At 37.0% G+C, this 20,494-nt stretch overlaps 1 protein-coding gene across 2 annotated transcripts in view; it reads right to left on the minus strand.

The window, feature by feature from the left end:
* Nucleotides 1–20,494, minus strand: part of SEMA3D (semaphorin 3D) — a 206,428-nt gene that overhangs the window by 56,429 nt on the left and 129,505 nt on the right. For both annotated transcript variants that reach the window (XM_035020475.1, XM_035020476.1), the window contains exon 8: nt 10,956–11,098. In XM_035020475.1, coding sequence (XP_034876366.1) covers nt 10,956–11,098 — 143 coding nt within the window. The remainder of the gene's footprint in view (nt 1–10,955; nt 11,099–20,494) is intronic.

Raw genomic sequence — 20,494 nt, forward strand, 5'->3', positions numbered from 1 at the left:
GCTTATTTTTGTGAAGTTCTAAGGAACACAACTATCTCACTAACACAACAGATTTATTATTGAGATGTCAGAATCAGCAGCTTTTAGTCACCGGTCACTTCTATGCCTCCACTCTATCACAGCTTCTTTGTGGTCAGATTGCCAAAAGCCTTGACATTCTCTACACAAAGAAGCAGATGAAAGTAACAAAGAAATTAAATGTAAATAAGCCAGACTGTGTGGGTTCCATCTGGGTGGTGAACGCACAGGATGACTGTTTTTTTATTCTCTGTAGCTTTGTATATGTTTGTGATAGTTTTTAAATTTTAAAAACAGAAAAGACAAAAGACGAAACAAAGCACAATTTAGAATCTTTCAGCAGCTTTAAAATAAACTCTCTCTGAGTCAGGTGGTTGAGTGATGGCTGCATATTATGAAATAGTATGATTTCCACTCATAGGCTTCTAATGGGTAGATGAGTTGGAAGGTAGGCTAATGGGGATTCCATTTTGCTTCTACTGTCCCAGCAGATTCAAGTCCTTATAAATCTTACATAGACATGTAGAGTAGCTACAAACTGTCACACATGAACTTTTATTGATTATGTCTTTTGACCTTTGGGTCACTATGCTGGATTCATCTGCTAAACACAATTTTATCTGTACACATCGTCCTCTTCGAGGATCTCTTAGCACTTCATAAATACGGTCCTTTTCACCTATATCTTGGGAAACAGAAGCTCTTGGAAAATATAAGAATTGACTTTCAGAGCTCCTATGCTCTTAACGCCTGAAGACTTGATAAATCAACAAATCACCAAGACATCTTTGAACATGTTGTATTCCATTGAAATATGGATTTAAGTTTAAGGTGAAAGACACCAGGCTTTTTGAATCAACAAACACTGAAGACTGACACATCTTAAGCACTTAGAAAAAAAGAAAAAGAAAAAAAAAAAGGTTTGATGCAGGAGTCAGACTGGTTCATAAATTCTTCTTTGCTTAAAATTAGTTCTTTTGCCTAATGCTATTCTGCATCCTCATGCAGGCAAAGGAATGGAATTCCCTGAAACACTGTGAAAACTATCATCTGTGCATCTTTTATGCATACTTCTCCCCAGTTCTAGCCATTAATGACATTTAACCTCAGAGATTTTAGTTTGAATTAATACAACCTACTTCTTTTGAACTGTAATCTAAACACTACAGTATTGTAAACCAATAAACATATTTTTTTCCATAACTGAAACTGAGGTAAACACACAGGCTTCTCATTGACCCTTTTTACACAGTCAGTATAAGATTAGGGCAATTTAATACTTTGGTGTTTTCAATGTAATGCCTGTTGTATTTCAATACATCATTCATATTCTTTATCTGATCTGTCATTTATGGTAACAGCTGTCCCTTGTGGGTTTTAAACAGTCTCGTGCTGAGATATGCCTCTGAATCGCTGAAGACCCATTACACCAGGAAATGCTGGAGATAGGACCCCAGCAACTGACCTTTCAGAGCAACTGTCCAACGTACTTCTCCCTGTGCTGCCTCAAGCTTCACACAGTTATTTCTAGGGATGGATTTTAGAATCTTTGTAAACTTAATACTGATGGTCTGTATGGGGCTGTATAAGCAAATAAAAATGATAAGGCTAATCCAAACACAGAATGGCCTATTTAGAAGCTGGAAACTATGATCATGATGTGATAGAAACAAAAAGTAAAATCTGGAATAAGAAGTTCCAAGAGCCTCACTAGGAAAGCATGCCATATACACTAAAATACAGTGTTATACTGAGAGCAAGAGCTTAAATGGGGACATTTTTAATACATTAAATAAACTAATGGAAGACAGTGAAGTTACATGGACTGAATCAAATGAGAGAACTATGTTGTTGTGCTTTCCATTTTAGCCTGGATCTTCCTTTGCAATGTGTTGTAATCATGTTTCATCTAACTGTTTCATTGAGATGAAAAAAAAAATAGTAATAAGGTTATGACCACTAAGAAATAAAAACAAAATAAGAAAATAAGGAGTCTTCTACTTCATCTACAAATAATCTTGAAGTCCCTTAATGGTAAAAGAAACAAAACTATGCAAACTCAAACATCTCAGACAAAGGGGAGAGGAGAACAAAATAAACAGAAAAACTTGTGTGGCAGGTGTTAGGCACAGTGATTTTTAAGGGATCTATTCTGAAGAGGCTTTCAAGACAACCAATATTTTTTTTTCCCTAAAAGGGACTCTCATGTTAGAGATGACTGTTTTCGATTTGCTATTGGAGAATCAAAATGGATAACATGTTTTTCTAACTACTCCAAAAACTTGTAAAAATTACTGGAAACACAGGACCTGATAATACACTATACTAAAAAGTTCAGTTTCTAAGATTTAATAGGTTAAAATTAGGTAAATCTAGGCATGGTAAGCAGTTTTTGTTTTGTTTTGTTTTTGTTTTTCAGGTAGGATCAGAGCTCAGTAAATAAAAAAAAAAAAAGAAAGAAAAAAGCTACAGCCAACAGTGTAAATCCTTGCTTAGGAATTTCGGACAGGAAAACAGATGGAAGTGAAGCAAAAGCACATCTGTAACTTGTGGCTCTAAATCTCTCATTTAGGTTGTAAGTGACACGTTGAAAGTAAGCAAAAAAAAACCCCACAACTTGGGGGAGATCAATAAATACGGAAAGTGTCATCAGCCTAAAAACACAAATCTTCAAAGGCAGTAATTGTCCAAATAGGACCATATATCAAGGTAGACAATGCAAGTGGAATCGAGGCAAAGGACTATTAATTAGACCCCCAGGCGAGTTATGTGAAAGGACCATCCAAACGGAATTCCTGGCATGGACCAAAGGAAATACTGCAGAACAAAAAAGAGAACAGGCACAACCTACAGCTGGAATTCAGAGTCGGCTAGCCTAAGGAAGCTAATGGACAATGCTTCCAAAAATGAATAGAATCCAAAAGTAATGGGAAACAGCCTTGAGGCGAAAAGTTGCAAGCCAGCCTCCCTGAAGTGACCGGTATTTCCACACTGTAACTTACAAGGGTGGGTCTTGAAGGGACACACACACACACACACGTGTGTGGTAATAAACACCACACAGACATCAATAATAGTATCTGAAAGGACTATTCAGAAGGTTTATTTAGGCTGTCTCACCTGTTCTTTCAGTTAGCATTTATTACCTCGCCATGGAGATCTGTGTAATTTACCATTTATGAGAGCCGCCCGGGGTGTAAGGTGTGCCATTTGGTGCTTGAAAATATTGACTGTACAACAGAATAAAGAACTATAAAGTCTGACAAGGCTTTAGAAATCATCTAGGCTAAGCATCTTATTTTATATATGAGAAAAATGGAGTAAGAAGTTTGACCGGCAAGTAGGGATACCACTGAAAAATAATTCATGAGTAAATGTGTTCTGCCGTATACAAAGATAAACATAACTGAGTGTGAAAGCGATTCTTTAGATGAAGGTACTTATTCTCCTGAGGCTGTCATTGAGCAATACTGTCCTATGAAATGATACTCTAATTCAGCTTCTTTACTGCTTTTAGTGTCTGTCCCTGTCCACACCTCTTGTCTAAAGTTTGCATTGTTCAAATTGTTCACAAAATCTCCACCAGACATGTCTCCAAATTCTTTTGACTATGTCCAGAAATAAGATCCACCCTCCAAGCACAAATATTGCTAAAATGAAGGCAAAATAATAACCATAATTTCAAACATTAAAACGAGTTAAGTATCATCGCTTCCCATTAACTTTTAGTAACTGACCTATCTCTAACCGACCCCTGTCCCCAATACACACACACTACCACTCTTGCACTCCCAGGCACAGTTAGTTGATTTGGCTCCAAAAGTGTGTGTGTGTGTGTGTGTGATTTCTGACATTTAACTCTCTGTTGTATGACAAGGAACTTACATTATTCACATGTCACTCTTCTACATTGTTGACTGCTTGAAAATAGAGACCCATTTAAGTCACTCTTGTTTTCCAGTACCTTCCTCAGTATCTGCCACATCCAAATTCATATATCTCATTTAAGTCTTTCATTTGCTTGGTAACATCGTCATGGGAGAGACAGGCACTCTCATTTCCTAATTTAAGAAGCTGAGCTAGGGGGTGCCTGGGTGGCTCAGTTGGTTAAGTATCTGCCCTCTGCTCAGGTCATGTTCCCAGGGTCCTGGGATCTAGCCCCGTGTCCGGCTCCCTGGTCAGTGGGGAGCCTGCTTCTCCCTCTCCCTCTGCAGGTCCCCCTGCTTGTGCTCTCTGTGTGTCAAATAAATAAATGAAATCTTGGGGCGCCTGAGTGGCTCAGTCAGTTAAGCGTCTGCCTTTGGCTCAGGTCATGATCTCAGGGTCCTGGGATCGAGCCCCACATCGGGCTCCCTGCTCAGCGGGAAGCCTGCTTCTCCCTCTCCCATTCCCCCTGCTTGTGCTCCTGCTCTGTGTCTCTCTCTGTCAAATAAATAAATAAAATCTTTAAAAAAAAAAAAAGAATACTATTTATAAAAAATAAAAATAAAAAATAAATGAAATCTTAAAAAAAACAAAAAACAAAAATAAAAAGAAGCATCAGCTGAGCTAGGAAGGCGTAGAGCAGAGATGTGTAAGCCTAGATCTACTTTCACATTGAATATTCCTATCATTTGAGCAAAAGTTATTGGTGATATCCTTACTGCCAAATTGAACACCTGATTTTTAATCATAATCTTATCTGACTTCCTTTTGGTGTGTGACATTACTAACAACTGCTTTCTTCTTGACACAGCTTTTGTCCTTTGAGATGCCACTCTCATCCAGTTCCCCACCTAACTATCAACCTATTTCTTCTCAACTGTCATTTTCCTCTGTTTTTTTTTTTTTCCTTAAATAAATATCATTGTCCCTCGGGATTGTGTCCTTGGTCATTGATCTCACACTACCTACTTACTTGGGCGATTTCACACACTTCCATGACTTCAAGAACCACCAATATATTGGTGATTTCCAAATTCATGATTCCAGACACTACTGAGCCTCAGGTTCATATTTTCAACTGGCTGTTTTGGCAACATATCCTAGAGCCAGGTCAAGTTCGACATGTCCAAGTATAAAATCTATGCCCATACACCATTTCTGGTATTTTTTTGTCTCAAATATCAGAAGATATCTCTTTGTGAATTTTCCTAATCTCTGGTTATCTTCTGGAAATCACAATTACTAAGAATATAGGAGTCCATGTCTACGGGCAAGTATTAAAGTCTCTGGGACAGGAGTAAGGAAGAACTAAAATGCATCGAGGATCCAATAGGACAGGAACCTGTTGCAGCCTTTCATATACATCATGATGTCAATATCTGCAATATCAGTCAGTCCTAAATACAAACGGGGAAGATAAGAGTTCTTAAGAATCTTGAAATTTTATGTATGTTCTAAAGGGAAACCAATCACTATCCTATTAATTTTCCATGTACTTGTTATGCTCCCATCAGAGCAAAGGTCTTTCAAGATCATTTTTTCTTTTTTAAGATTTTATTTATTTGAGAGAGAGAAAGTGAGAAAGAGAGAAAGAGAACACGAGTGGGGATGGGGGAGAGGGAAAAGCAGGCTTCGCACAGAGCAGGGAGCCTGACGCGGGGCTTGATCCCAGGACCCTGAGATCATGACCTGAGCGGAAGGCAGACGCTTAACCAACTGAGCCACCCAGGCACCCCTTCGATTTCTTTTTTTAAAAAATATTTTATTTATTTATTTGACAGAGAGAGGCAGCAAGAGAGGGAACACAAGCAGGGGGAGTGGGAGAGGGAGAAGCCCCCTTCGATTTCTTTTTTTTTTTTTAATTTTATTTATTTATTTGACAGAGAGAGACACAGCGAGAGAGGGAACACAAGCGGGGGGAGTGGGAGAGGGAGAAGCAGGCTCCCCGCAGAGCAGGGAGCCCGATGCGGGACTCGATCCCAGGACCCTGGGATCATGACCTGAGCCAAAGGCAATCGCTCAACCGACTGAGCCACCCAGGCGCCCAGCCCCCTTCGATTTCTTAAATGCTTTTCCCACCTCTGAGATTTCACATGTGCTTTTCTTTCTGCCTGGAATATTCTTCCCTATCCCTGTCATCTTTGCCCTGAAACTTCCTAAACATTTTCAATATCTGGTTCAAAAGTTACTTTTTCAGACAAATCTTCCACAGTCAATCTAAAACCCACCTATTTTCCTAACCACACCCTGTGGGTTTTTTTTCCCCATTTTAGCACTCACCACACTTTCCAATTATATATTAATCTATGTGTTTTCTTGTTTAATGCATATATCAATTATTAGGTTGCAAGCTCAGTAAATACAAGAATCACTTTTTTCTTTTTATTTTCTATAAAACTACTGTTTATTTAGCATAGTGTTGTGCACACGGTTGTTAAGTAACTGAGTACTTTGATAGTCTATATTTATACTGTAGCCACTAGCCATGTGATACTACTTACTTATTTTTATTATTTTAAGTTTTTATTTTAGTTCCAGTTAAAACTGTATGGAGGTTCCTCAAAAAGTTGAAAATAGAGCTACCATATGATCCAGCAATTGCACTACTGGGTATTTACCCCAAAGATACAAAAGTAGGGATCCGAAGGGGTACGTGCACCCCGATGTTTATAGCAGCAATGTCCACAATAGCCAAACTGTGGAAAGAGCCAAGATGTCCATCCACAGATGAATGGATAAAGAAGATGTGGTATATATATATATATATATTTATATTTATATTTATATACACACATACGATGGAATATTATGCAGCCATCAAAAGGAATGAGATCTTGCCATTTGCAACGACGTGGATGGCACTGGAGGGTTTTATGTTGAGTGAAATAAGTCAAACAGAGAAAGACATGTATCATATGATCTCACTGATATGAGGAACTCTTAATTGCAGGAAACAAACTGAGGGTTGCTGGAGTGGGGGGTGGGGTGGGAGGGATGGAGTGACTGGGTGATAGACACTGGGGAGGGTATGTGCTCTGGTAAGCGCTGTGAATTGTGCAAGACTGTTGAATCTCAGATCTGTACCTCTGAAACAAATAATGCAATATATGTTAAGAAAAAAAAAAGAAGAAGAAGAAGGTAGTGGGAGGGGAAGAATGAAGCAGGGGAAATCGGAGGGGTAGACGAACCATGAGATGATGGACTCTAAAAAACAAACAGGGCTCTGGAGGGGAGGGGGGTGGGAGGATGGGTTAGCCTGGTGATGGGTATTGAGGAGGGCACATTCTGCATGGAGCACTGGGTGTTATGCACAAACAATGAATCATGGAACACTTCATCTAAAACTAATGATGTAATGTATGGGGATTAACATAAGAAAAAAAAAAAGAATACTATTTTAGTTCCAGTTAGTTAACAATACACATGATACTATTTAAATTAAAATTCGTTAAAATTAAATAACATTAAAAATTCAGTTCCTCTGTCATACTAATCAAATGTTAAGACTAATAGCTACATGGCTCTATGTTGGAAAGTGTGCATATGGAACATTCCTATCATCACATAAAGTTCTATTGGACAGACTAGTCCAAAGTAAGCAATCAATAAAGGAGTAGTAATAAATTAAGGACTTACTAGACATCTACATCTAGATTCTATGCATTCTATTCTATTCATTCCTATTTTCTTTAAGGAGCCACCTAACAGGTCCCTAGTCACAAATATTTCTCAATCCAGATGGTTCCTCAACTTATTGCTAAGTATATCTACCCATCAAGTCACTTCTTTTCTAAAAAACATTGATAACTTCTCATTGCCTACAGGATAGAGTTTGAACTCCTTAATATGGAAACAAGACTTCTTATCTTCCAATTTATCACCCCAATCTCGAATGACATTGCCCCCCACATACGCCCCTCCAGTTCCACTTACAAGACTTCACCTTTCTGTAAACCAAATATACTGTCACAATGCTGCCTGAAAGGGCTATCTTTTCCTTTCCTTGATGTAGTCCTCCTCCCTCTGTAGGACTCAATTTTTGAGCTTCGCCAAATATGCAGCATTCTCAGCTCTTACCTCTGTCACATTATATTGTGATTATCTGTTTATATCTCTATTTCCGTCACTGTATTATGAGATTTCAAAGAAAAGGGACAGTGGTTTACTTACCTCCCAGTGTCCAGTATATTGCATTTTGTACAGAACTTATATATTTTGTTATTATTGAAATAATGAAATGATATAATAGTGAGTAGTTACAGAATTGAAAAGACTCACTCTTATTCTATAAACAATTCTTTACTAATTTTTGTGAATTTTTACCTATTTCAAAAACCTTCTCCCCACCAATCACGATACACTACTCAGTCAAATAGTATTATCTTTGACAGGTCAATAAAATGGCTTTTACTTTAGCTTAGTAGCTGAAGATATAGGGAACTCTTAAATTGTCAGCAGTTTGGGGGCTGAAGCTCATCAATTACAAATGGAAACAAATAAAAACAGCAAAACCAGAATATTTCTAAGCAAATGAGCCTGTAGGAATATCCTGGTGGAATAAAGACTATAAAGGACTCCCACATTACGAAAAAGTTTTGTAAACTCAGTAAAGTGTACACAGTTCACTCTTAATCTTCTCTAACATAATCTCTCACTTCTTGGATACTATGCTTATATCTATCGAACTCAATTTTGTTTCATAGCATAGACATGCATTTGTTATTATTTCTTGAAAAATGAAAAACAATATTATAATAATCCCAAGGGGGTTAAAAAAAAAAAAAAAAAACAACAGAGAGGAGTATGTTCTGAATAATGTCAGAAGAACATTTTTATGTGAAAATAATATATAACAGCAACAATGATGATGCTGAACAGTTGTTTTTTTAATTAAACTTGTTATTGTTTTGACATATTTTTTAAAAGATTTCAAGTCATTTTAAATCTTGTCAGTGAAATTTCCACTTATATGTGCTCACTTTTTGCCACACTTTAATCCTAAATTATTAAGTAAAGTTCAAAACTGTCAGGGCATGCTGCGATTAAGAAATTTTAAAGATGTATGCAGAATCAAGTATTGTAAACATCTGACTAATGGATCATATGTGTAGTGGGAGATTCTGAAGATGGTACTAACTAGAAACAGTGATTGAGTAAAGAGATGTAAGAAGGACCTCCATTATATCTTTTGTTTTTTCCTAAGGAAATTCATCCATCACATGTCCTTATTTGATCTCACAATTTGTAGCTTTTTATCCAAACACAATGGCATGACAAAATCTTGCTGTGTGGCCTTCGAGTTTTTTGTGGTGGGAAGATTCCTGTACTACAATTCTCTCAGCCTTTTCAATTCTATAGGAGTTTGTTCATAATTAAAACAAAATATCCCAGGGCTGATACTTAAGAGTCTATATCATATTTTTAATATATAAGTTTATAAATGGAGCAACTACATTTTTAATATATTCTTCGACCTCTAACTTAGCTTTCAGTATATTTAACAATAGGGTAAAAATAGTGTTTTGTAACAAATGATTTTCTATCAAATGCATTAGAGCTATGAAGAAATGAGTATTGAAGTCGCTCACAAAACACTCACTTGTTATATATGTTCATCAGAAAGTGACTTGTAAATCGTTTTTGACATATTTAATGCAGCTCATTTATGTAAATGATGTCAATCCACAGCCCAGCTTTTCAGGGTCAGGATACTGTTGTTATAAAGCATGCTTCAGTACTAACACACCACGACTACTCCAAGCAATGGCCATTCATCTCTAGGCAAGAGGCTTCAAGATAAATTACTGTGAATTCTTGGACTCTGAAAGAATGAGGATGCTTTTTAGAGAATTCTGTCCCCTGGGGGTGAAGGGATCAGTGGGAGACAGCATCATTGGCAGGGACACTAGGTAAAGAATGATGTGTGCTCACAAGCTGGCCTCATTCAAAAGCCATGTTTTCATTAGCACTTTTAAGTGCTGTGATGGTTTGTATTTCTGTCCCTGGAAGTGTTCAAAAGCCTGAGGGTACAGATTGAGAAAAAAAGTGATAGGCTCAAATGGAAGAAAATGAAAAGTTTGTACAAGACCAAAAAAAAAGCTTCCTATTGAGAGTATTTATTAACTTAACAGCAATTCTTCTTAAGAACAGAGTTTATGCGGAAGGTGTCTGGCTATTTAAGAAAAGTTATTTCAAGGAAGATAAATCCAAGTAAAAAAAATAATATATTGAAGTCAAAAGTGTGGTTCCAGAAGCATTATTGTTCTATAAAGCTTGTATTCACTCAAATGAGAACTTGAATGGAACAAAATGGGTGTGTTTCATAGAATTCTGTTTTCCCGTAACTTATATTAGATGGCAATCTTAAAAAATGAATTGCAGTGTTCTTCGCAACAAATTTTTCACATTTTGGTTTATTTTTTTCTTCTTCTTATCTCATTTATTCTCAAAACCTAATCTAGATAAATGCTCTAGAAAATATTTACTACAGTATTACCATAACCATATTTTCAACTTATTTGATTCCTATAAAGATACATAATTTTACATGTGTGATGTGTTTTCATAAAAATACCAGATCTGATTCTGTTAGTGTTCAAGTTACTCCAGTGATTATATTACTTTCAACTTCAAAATCAAATTTAATGTACAAAAGCATTTTAATTTCCATGGACCAGGACAATGCAGTGATCTTACTGGGAATAGTGAAAATGGGCAAAGGGATAACCCTTTGGCAAGCTGCCAAAGAGATCTAACTCAAACCTGGGTAACAGTTCACACTGGGAAAAAAACAAAAAAAAAAACAAAAAAAAACAACCAAAAAACCCCTAATACTGTAAAAATTTGTATCTTTTTTTTTTTCACTTCTGGATCTTAAAAATTATTCATGTAAGATAGTGTGAATTTATCCTACCACTTATGAATGATGGACATTAATTTTTACTTCAAGATTATATAATTAATTGTTCATACATATACATACATGCCACTTAAGTAAGATAAATATATCTTGCCTTACAAACTCTTCCAACTCGAGAAAGGATGGTCTTATCAGAAGTAGTGCCTTCTTGAGATGATTCACGAAAGAAGAAATATATCTTATCATCATCTGGATTATAGGTGTCTGGTATAGGGAAAGTTCCAATAAATTTTGCTCCTGTTTGAAAGAAAAGAAGCTATAGATTAAAATACTGAGACAATTCAGCCAGGATAGCATTGGTGTCTTTGAATGTGAAAGTTATCAGCAGAATAATAAAAAAAAAAAAAGAACCATTAATTGAATGTGTGAAATGAGACATACACAAATAAATATGACACGAGGTAGAAACATGTATTAGCATGCAGAAGTCTCGAACAAGTTCTCTAGGAACTTCAGAGACCCAGTGAAAACATTACTGGCTGATATTCACAATTGTTACAACTCAACCAAATTACTTAGAAAGTACTTTCAAACCTGGAGAATCTATGATTTTATATTTTCCTTTTATTTGATGGAGTCACTGTTTTTTAAATCACAATGTATAGAATGAAGAGCTTAGGGAAAACTATAAACATATCCCAAATTTTGATATGTTATTTGCTGCATTTTGTGTAATTGCTAAAGGGAAGAAGGAAATTAAAACAACTAATTAACAGAGCTTGGGTTGACTCCAGTGAAGGCTCTGGAGACAGTCTTTGCAGGTATATATCCTATCTCTCCCACTTACTACAAGGGTGACCTTACGTGAATTTTGCCTTCTCTATGCCTCAATTTTCTCATGCCTAATATGAGGCTACCAATCATCTACCTACTAGGATAACTGATATGATAACCAAGTGAATTAATATGTGTAAAGAACTTGGCAACTGGTAGTGCCTGACACATAATAAGTGTTCAATAAATGTTATTTATCATTAAATAAATCTTCAGGATGATAATCATTATTACGACCACTAACAAGAGAATGATGGAAAATTTAGCACATCCACACACTTGATCGAATAACAGGTGATAAACAGCTGATAAAAACGAAGAACACAGTTCCAAATGTACTGGCATGGAAAGATGCCCATAATACATGTCAAATGAAAAAAATATTAGCAACTCAACTAACCCCTTTGCACTGCACCAATGACAAGCCAGTTTGGGTTACTAATTCCCTCTTTAAAAAGTATTGGGCCTTTTTAAGTTTGGGTTTTATAGAATTGTGAATGAACCAGGTAACAGATCTGTAATGAGGTGATACTAATTCGGAAATAATTCTTTTGATTAAGGCAAACTAGAGACAGTGGTTATTGCAGAAAGAAGGAAGAACCCCAATGAAGTAGAAAATATGAGATGCCTGGAGGGAAGCACAGAGCCATCTTTAGGAAGTAGAAGCAGGAAACAAGAGAAGACAAAAAAAGTTTCAAACCACAGTCACCAGCACCATAACAAAAACAAAACAGAGAGTTAAGAGGTAGGTGAAAAAGATCAATATTGCCTTATTGTCATGTACCCCAGGAGTCCTGAAAATCATCCCCCTGCTAAAGTAGAGCAGTAGGTCAATAGCCCAGTAAACAGGACTTCCTAATAGCTTTCTTCAATAAACAAAAGTTAATGTTTGATTCCAAAGTGATAGGTAGTTCAGTCTTCATTATCCCAGCCAGGCTGGGTCAACCAGGGTCTCTTATCCAATTTCTTCTCTGCTTAAATGGGAAACTGAGAGGAAAAGTGAGGGGGAATTATGTGCATGAACTTTCTCCCCTTTGTTCTTTATTAGTTCCCTGTTCTTTCCCTGAAGTTCAGAACTCCAACAGATTCTTATGCTCTTGATAATCTCACTTTGATATAGTCCTAGGTTACATTAAAAAAAAAAAATTTAGAAAACCATGTAGGGTTTTGGGAGGTGCCTGGGTGGCTCAGTTGGTTAAGAGTCTGCCTTCCGCTCAGGTCATGATCCTGGAATCCTGGGATCGAGCCCCGAGTCTGGTTCTACGCTCAGCAGGGAATCTGCTTCTCCTTCTCCCTTGCCCCTTCCCCTGCTTGTGCACTCTCTCTCGCTCACGCTTTCTCAAATAAATAAATAAAAACTTAAAAAAAAAGAAAGAAAACCATGTAGGGTTTTGGGGCGCCTGGGTGGCTCATTCTGTCAAGCGTCCGACTCTTAATTTTGGCTCATGATCTCAGGGTCCTGTAATTGAGCCCCAAAATGGCCTCTATACTCAGCAGGGAGTCTGCTTAAGGATTCTCTCCCTCTCCCTCTACCCCTCCTGAGTAGGAGTAGGACACAAAAGGGATAAAACTGAAAATATACATAAGTTATAGGAATATGATTGGCTTGTTTTATCTTAACAAATATTTGAACTTAAAAAGGGGGTTCACACAAGTAGAATTTATCATAGCCCTCAGATATAATTTAAATAAAAGCTCTACATGAAGCATGTCACCCTTGTAACATTTAAATCCTATCACTTTAATGACTGAGTTGAATTTATAATTTAAAAAATAACATTGTGGTACAAAATTTAGTCTTCTCTCTCTAGAGAGGACATGAGAATTCAGTGATGTGAAACTGATAATCATTACAGATAAAAGGAATTCAAGGGTGAGAGACAGAGTGGCTTGTAAAGCTTTCCTCAGATACTCAGATGGGTGAAGTGGTCCAGAGGAGCCAACTGTTAGGTTTTCACTTGTTTACCGAGTTCAACAAAAAAAAATCAATTCCACGACAACACAGAATGTAGATGGTCTGCAAGGAGTCCAAATAAATATGACAATTCCTATTATCCTATTGCAGAAATACACAGAAAAACCTACTTTGGATATTGAAAATACTGTCCAAGTACAGGTATCACCATTTGAAATGGTCAAAGGTAGAATACGACACTAGTCTACATTCCAGGAATTTTATCTATGACATCAGTGGGAGAAAATAGAGTAGATACTTTCCCAATTTATATTTCTTTCACCTTTCAACTAATATATAACACAGATGATCAACAGAGCCTAGATGCTCATAGATGAACAATCACTTATATTCAGCGACTGTTGATTTTATTAGATTCTGTTTTAAATGTTGGTTCTCTTTTAAGTACTATAAGACAACCATTTTGGAGTACTATAAGAAAATTGAATGATAGGGTTTTTTAAGCCAAATGTTTATTATAGGAAGAAATCTAATTATGAAAAATGAGTTAGTATCAAATAGTACTCTATTGTGTGATTTAAATAATAAGCATACTCAAGAGGTAAAAATAAATACATTTCAAGAATACAAAATATCTTTCTTGCACATTCAACTGAGGTCCTGTCTGAGAAGAATATTGATGCTAATACTTTAATGTAGAAACTCTTTCCTGAGTTGCTGCCAAGTTTGAGTAAAAATAGTTATCATTTAATCAGTGTATGACATGAACAATTGTTGCACTAAATAATTTAAAATCATAACAACAGACACCTGGGCTTTATTATAATAGCACATATTTCTCCTTCAGCATTTAAAAGACATGCTCTAATAGGGATAGAGTTTGAAATCATGCATTTTCACAAATGAGCTATTAGCATGACACTAAGAGGCGCTGCCTAATGAAAACGGCATCAGCCCACAGAGCCTGCAATATGCATCATGAACCTCTTTGCACCCGGATGAGCACACCTACACCATGATTTAGCAAATAGTGACTTCCTTACTTTCGTTCACTTCTTCTTGCAATATCTTCTCGCTACCACTTTTTAAAAATGTTACCCTTTCGAGTAGAAAGAGAATTTGGAGACAACAGAACTTACCAGGAGAAACTTCAAATGAAAACTGCCTCCGTATGTTAAAAATAAAAATTTAAAACAAAAGTGCTCATCTACTCCAGGAAAGAAAACAAAAAACATATGCATTTGAAACATCATTGTTTGTTTTCATCTTCCAAATGGTCATACTTCTAAGCTTTATCCTAAAATTCTCACAAAAACTCCACTGTATTTGAGTAACCACTCTGACTTCTACCTACATTCCTATTTCCGGATGGTTCTAAGATTAAGTTGATAAAGAAAAGTGAAAAAGAGAAGTGTGGGACCATCTAAGACTTCATCCAGAACTGCCCGTGGTACCGCATCTTTGCAATTTTCCATCCTCCTGGTGAGGTATTTAACAGGATTAGTCTCTCAAAGAAGGAGTCGGGATTCATACTTCTTGAGGCTACTGAACCTGGATTAGATAAAGTCCTGAGAAATTCTGACAAGGATTCTTGGACTCGTAAGTGAAGAGGATAGCTGATCTTGCTCTGGCTAATTCCAGGCAGGGCAAAGAACAAAATATGGCATACATACAAGCATCAAGGAATTTATGGACCTAAAAAAGATTCACATAAGATCGTATTTTTTAAAAGGTTAATTATTTAAACACACTCAATTGCAAATTTAATTTAATTCTGTATTTCACTTATTCTAAATGTAATATCAATTTACATTTATAAGATTTAATCACAAACATGTAAAAAATAGGATTTTAAACTAAAAGTGAAAGTATAGAGAGCAAAATTTAACAGGAAAAAACTTTGAAACTTGTCTAACCAGAAATAAATAACACTATGATGTTACAATATATAGAACTGATTAGACATTGACATCGACTCCATCATCTGAAATATCAAATATGTCAGTTCTTCCTCTTTTTTTTTTGAGATTTTATTTATTTATTTGACAGAGACACAGCAAGAGAGGGAACACAAGCAGGGGGAGCGGGAATGGAAGAAGCAGACTCCCCACTGAGCAGGGAGCCCGATGCGGGTCTCAATCCCAGGACCCTGGGATCAGGACCTGAGCCGAAGGCAGACGCCCAAGGACTGAGCCACCCAGGCGCCCCCCACCTTTTTTTTAAAGATTTTATTTATTTATTTGACAGAAAGAGACACAGCGAGAGAGGGAACACAAGCAGGGGGAGTGGAGAGGGAGAAGCAGGCTTCCCGCCAAGCAGGGAGCCCGATGCGGGGCTCGATCCCAGGACCCTGGGATCAGGACCTGAGCCGAAGGCAGACGCTTAATGACTGAGCCACCCAGGTGCCCTGTCAGTTCTTTCAACCTGGCAACAATTTTATGAAACTGAGGTGTGAGTTTCACATCTAGATGCTAAGTGAACAGTAAAGAAAATTTAGACTTGTGTTGCATTATTTGATTGTGAGCTACCGCACATAATTAATAAATAAGTACACTTTAGACCAGCAGGGCCTAATAGAAAACCCTGTGATGATGGACATGTTTTATATCTGTGCTGTTCAATAGTCCTTAGCCCATGCGGCTAGTGAGCACTTGAACTATGTCCAGTATGACTAAGGAACCAAATTTTAAATGCATTTAATTTTAATCAATTTAAATGTACATGTGGCTAGCGTCTACTATATTAGTGCCGCTTTCGAGCAAATAGCCTGTCAGTAACTGCTACATCAGGTCCAGTGTTAAGGCAAAAACAGCCTCTATTCCCATAACTGTCACCAAAAGGGCAGTCAAACTTGAGATTCCGGAGACAGGAGACACTATTGCCCTCAGAAGTTTGGTACTGGAATGGAATGACAGGCTTGGGGGCTAACAGACCTGGACACACCTTCTTCATGCCGTCTTAATTTATGGAATATAAAGTTGAATAAGATCATGTCTATGATAACCTTATTCGCAGTAATCTTCACAGTTCCTCTATCACTGTATTTTGTTTCCACGCATTCCCGACTCCAGCCAGATGATCCACTGACCTCTGTCTTTGGACCCCAGGTTGATTCTATCTGGAAAATGGCCACTTCTCAGAATGGAAAACAGAAATGCTCCCTAAGCAAGTCAATCTTTTGCCTTAGCCAATCAAGTACTTCCTCATTACAAGAATCTCATATAGTTTCTATAATTTCTCCCTTGCTGTGCCCTAGTTTCCATGGGCTGAGAAGCTCCTCGGCTGAATGGGTCTCCTGAAGCATCGTGTTCTTCTAATTCCGGCCTACCTGTCCATCAGCAAACATCTGATCTGATGGTTGCACTAACCCTGAATTCAGAGATTCTGCCGAGGTCTTCCACATCACTTACCTAACCACACGTTCTCTCTGGGCTCTAGTGCCTACGACCAAACCCACATCCTCAGTTTGCTATTGCACAACATAGCATTTAGGCATGGCCTCTGTCTATAAATGAGCCCCCAAAAGCAGGGAATGTGCAGTCAGAAGAGCAGAATTTAGGTAGATCATAAAATACATCATAAAATGTCAAGAAAAAAGTGTCTAGAGCAAGAAAGACATCCCTGAGTCTCAGTCTCCCATCTACTAGCTATCTATAAACAATATATCTGACTTTTAATCTAGCCCCCAAATGTAAAGTGGGAATAGTAATTCTCTCAGGATTATATCAGTAAATAAAATAATACTTTAAAAGTGCCTAAAATAGTGACCCGTGTGGACGCTATATAAAATAAATTTGAAGCAGAAGAGATCAGCGATAGGAAAATGAATTAACAAACAATAAAATAGTGGCAAGAACCCAGAGATCAAGTGATGAAGACCTATAGAAAGATGGCCATGGAAACAACAAGGTCGATAGATATTTTGACGGAAGTAAAAGCCCCTAGTGACAGATAAGATAAAGGGGGTGGGGGAGAGGAAGGAATCCAAGATAACTTCAAGGTAACTGGGTGAATAATGTTTAGAAAGTTAAGATAGATAGGACTCAGGAAACTGGCAATGAAGGGCAGGTTAGAAAGGGAAAACAAGATAATTTTAGATTTTAGATTTTTAGATCCAATTAGTCTTTTATGTATCTCTAACTATATCTGTATCTGCATATATTTAAAGAAACTCAAGCAAAGGATCACAACTTAAACAACTTGTAAAAAAAAAAATCAAAGCACCTTAGTGGCACAATCAGGGTGAAGGCTTAGATATCTTTACTTGCATACAAAACAATCAGCTTCTTTCTTGTGATCTGGGATGAAAATGTAAGACATCCAAATAAATATTCTTAAGGGCTCTGAGTTGCAGGAAAAAAGGCTTGGAAATGTAGTTTCAGGAAATACTGGAGCACAGGAAACAGTTGGAAATCTGAGAGTGAATGAACTCACAGAATTATGAAATGCAGAGAGAGAGAAAGAAAAGGTGGTCAATAGTTATAGCTAAATAGATACCAGTGAACCACAGAGACTTTGGTGTTTTAGTCCCACCTCCTGCCTTTTTCACCTTCAAGAATAAGGACAATGATGTGATGAAAGCATTGACAACTGAACTGCTCTTAAAATTGTCTTCCATCAGGCTTCCCAATATGATCTTCCCTATATGATCTAATTTAATCCTTAGAACACCCTGTGAATAAATACTATTATTATGCCAAATTTTTTACAAAAAAATGTAGACGCACAGAAAGGTTTGACCAAGGTCACAAATAAGTGATATTCAGGATTTAAACCTACGGAATTAAATTCCACAGAAACAGAGCTGTGATTCTTGTCTAAACTAGGACACTTTTGAGAGCTACAGAACATTAGAGGTAGACTGGAAATGTCCAGGGCAAACCGGGTTTTATGGTCCCCTGGCCATTAATCAATAAGCATTCTGCCTTGAATGTCTTAGAACCATAAACATTGGTTCTAATTCTTAGTCATTTGCCTGCATTCAGTCCATTGAGACTTTTCAAATGTGTATCCTTTCTGCTTTCTTCCTTTCCACTGACTTCTCTAATCACAAAGTTTTCTCGGTATCTAAAACGTTCTCTTGAATTCCATCCTCAGATCCTTGAATTCTTCTATTCCCAAATATCTTCTATTTCAAATATTTGTTGCTGTATATTCTCACATCCGTCTCAACTGCCAATACCTTTGTTCTTGTACCACATTTTCCTGATTCTTTGCTATGGCTTCTTTCTCTATCCTCATTCTCTTTTAGTCTTCTCTTCATACTACTGTCAGTTACTTTATAAAAAACAAAGATCCGATTCCCTAATTAAGATCAGGTTATGGATGAAGGGGGTGAAAAGGTACAAACTTCCAGTTATAAAATAAGTAAGTCATGGGGATGTAATGTACAGCATGGTGACTACAGTTAATATACTGTATGGCACATTTGAAAGTTGCTAAGAGTAGATCTTAGAAGTTCTCATCACGGGGCACCTGGGTGGCTCAGTCGTTAAGCATCTGCCTTCGGCTCAGGTCATGATCCCGGGGTCCTGGGATCAAGCCCCGCATCGGGCTCCCTGCTCAGCGGGAAGCCTGCTTCTCCCTCTCCCACTCCCCCTGCTTGTGTTCCCTCTCTCACTGTGTCTCTCTCTGTCAAATAAATAAAAAAAAAAAAGAAGAAGAAGTTCTCATCACACACACAAAAATACTTCCAACTTTATGGTGACAGATGTTAACTAGACTTATTATGATCATTTTGCAATATATACAAATATTGAATCATGATATTATACCCTTGAAACTAATATAATGTTATGTGTCAATTATACCTAAAGAAAAAAAAAAAAAAGAACTAAACCATACTTCACTTTCCCGTGATGTCAGGATAATATTTATACCTTTCTAGCCCCAACTCCCACTCTCTTCTAATGCTTCCGGTAGTCACCCCTGAGTTCAGTAACCCTCCCATGTAATCTTTGCAAGTCCATGAGTAGAACAGCATTCAGTATGCCAAGGGTCCTCAAAAGTTGTTATTAAATGTTAAACCAATGCAAGGCTTCCTACTTTGTAATTCTCTTCACACAGCATTTAAGAAAAACATGCTAGTCAAATAATAGTTGAATAAAGATTTCCTACATTTATTAATTCAGCAATGCAGCAGACTTCTTAATGGACATGTCATAGTTAAGGAATAAATAGAATAATCTCCGAAAAGAGTGGCAATATGATGACATTTGCCATCCCAAGATTAAGAAATACAATTTATACTTCATTTTAAAGCCATAAGTATATCTTGCTACCTAAACAGATGGGTAAGTAATTTGGTAAAATCCATGCACTCACTCTCAAACCAAGTATTTCCACAAAAACCTCAATATGCTCAAGAAGATAGTCTTGCCTTGTCTGAGTGTAGAGAAATTAATGAGTAATCACATAGTTGGGAGATCTTCTAAATTTGTCTTCCCCCGTAACAGGCTCTCTTTTGGTCAAGGGAGATCCCATTGTTGTGTAAACAAATGGATCTGGAGGTTCTGACTAAAGAAATGTTTTAAAGCATTTTTCCCTTTTGTTTATGTTGTCACCGCTTAAATGATACTGAGAGATAGAGAGATAGGCCCGAGGAAATGTCTACCCAGGCCTCCTCCACCAAAACCCAGTATTTATGGTGGGAAAGAGAAATGTTGTTTGTCTGCTTAAATGGCAATGTTATGTTATTCTGCCATGCTTTATAATAAAGTCCTATGATAATTAGAAAACATTAGACTATCATGATAAAACCTGATCTGCTATAAGGCAGGAGGACATAAACAAACATAAATTAATTAATCAATCAATTAATTCATTAGTGGCTTTTTTAAAACTCAGAATACTGTATTACCTCCAAACAAAAAAGTAATCAGATAAACTTATGTCAATATTAATATGCTTAAAATTTTAGAAGGACATGTCAACCCAAGTATAAA

The sequence above is a fragment of the Mirounga leonina genome, unplaced genomic scaffold, assembly GCF_011800145.1.
Source record: "Mirounga leonina isolate KUSES-001 unplaced genomic scaffold, KU_Mleo_1.0 Mir_174, whole genome shotgun sequence".
Classification (NCBI taxonomy): Eukaryota; Metazoa; Chordata; class Mammalia; order Carnivora; family Phocidae; genus Mirounga; species Mirounga leonina.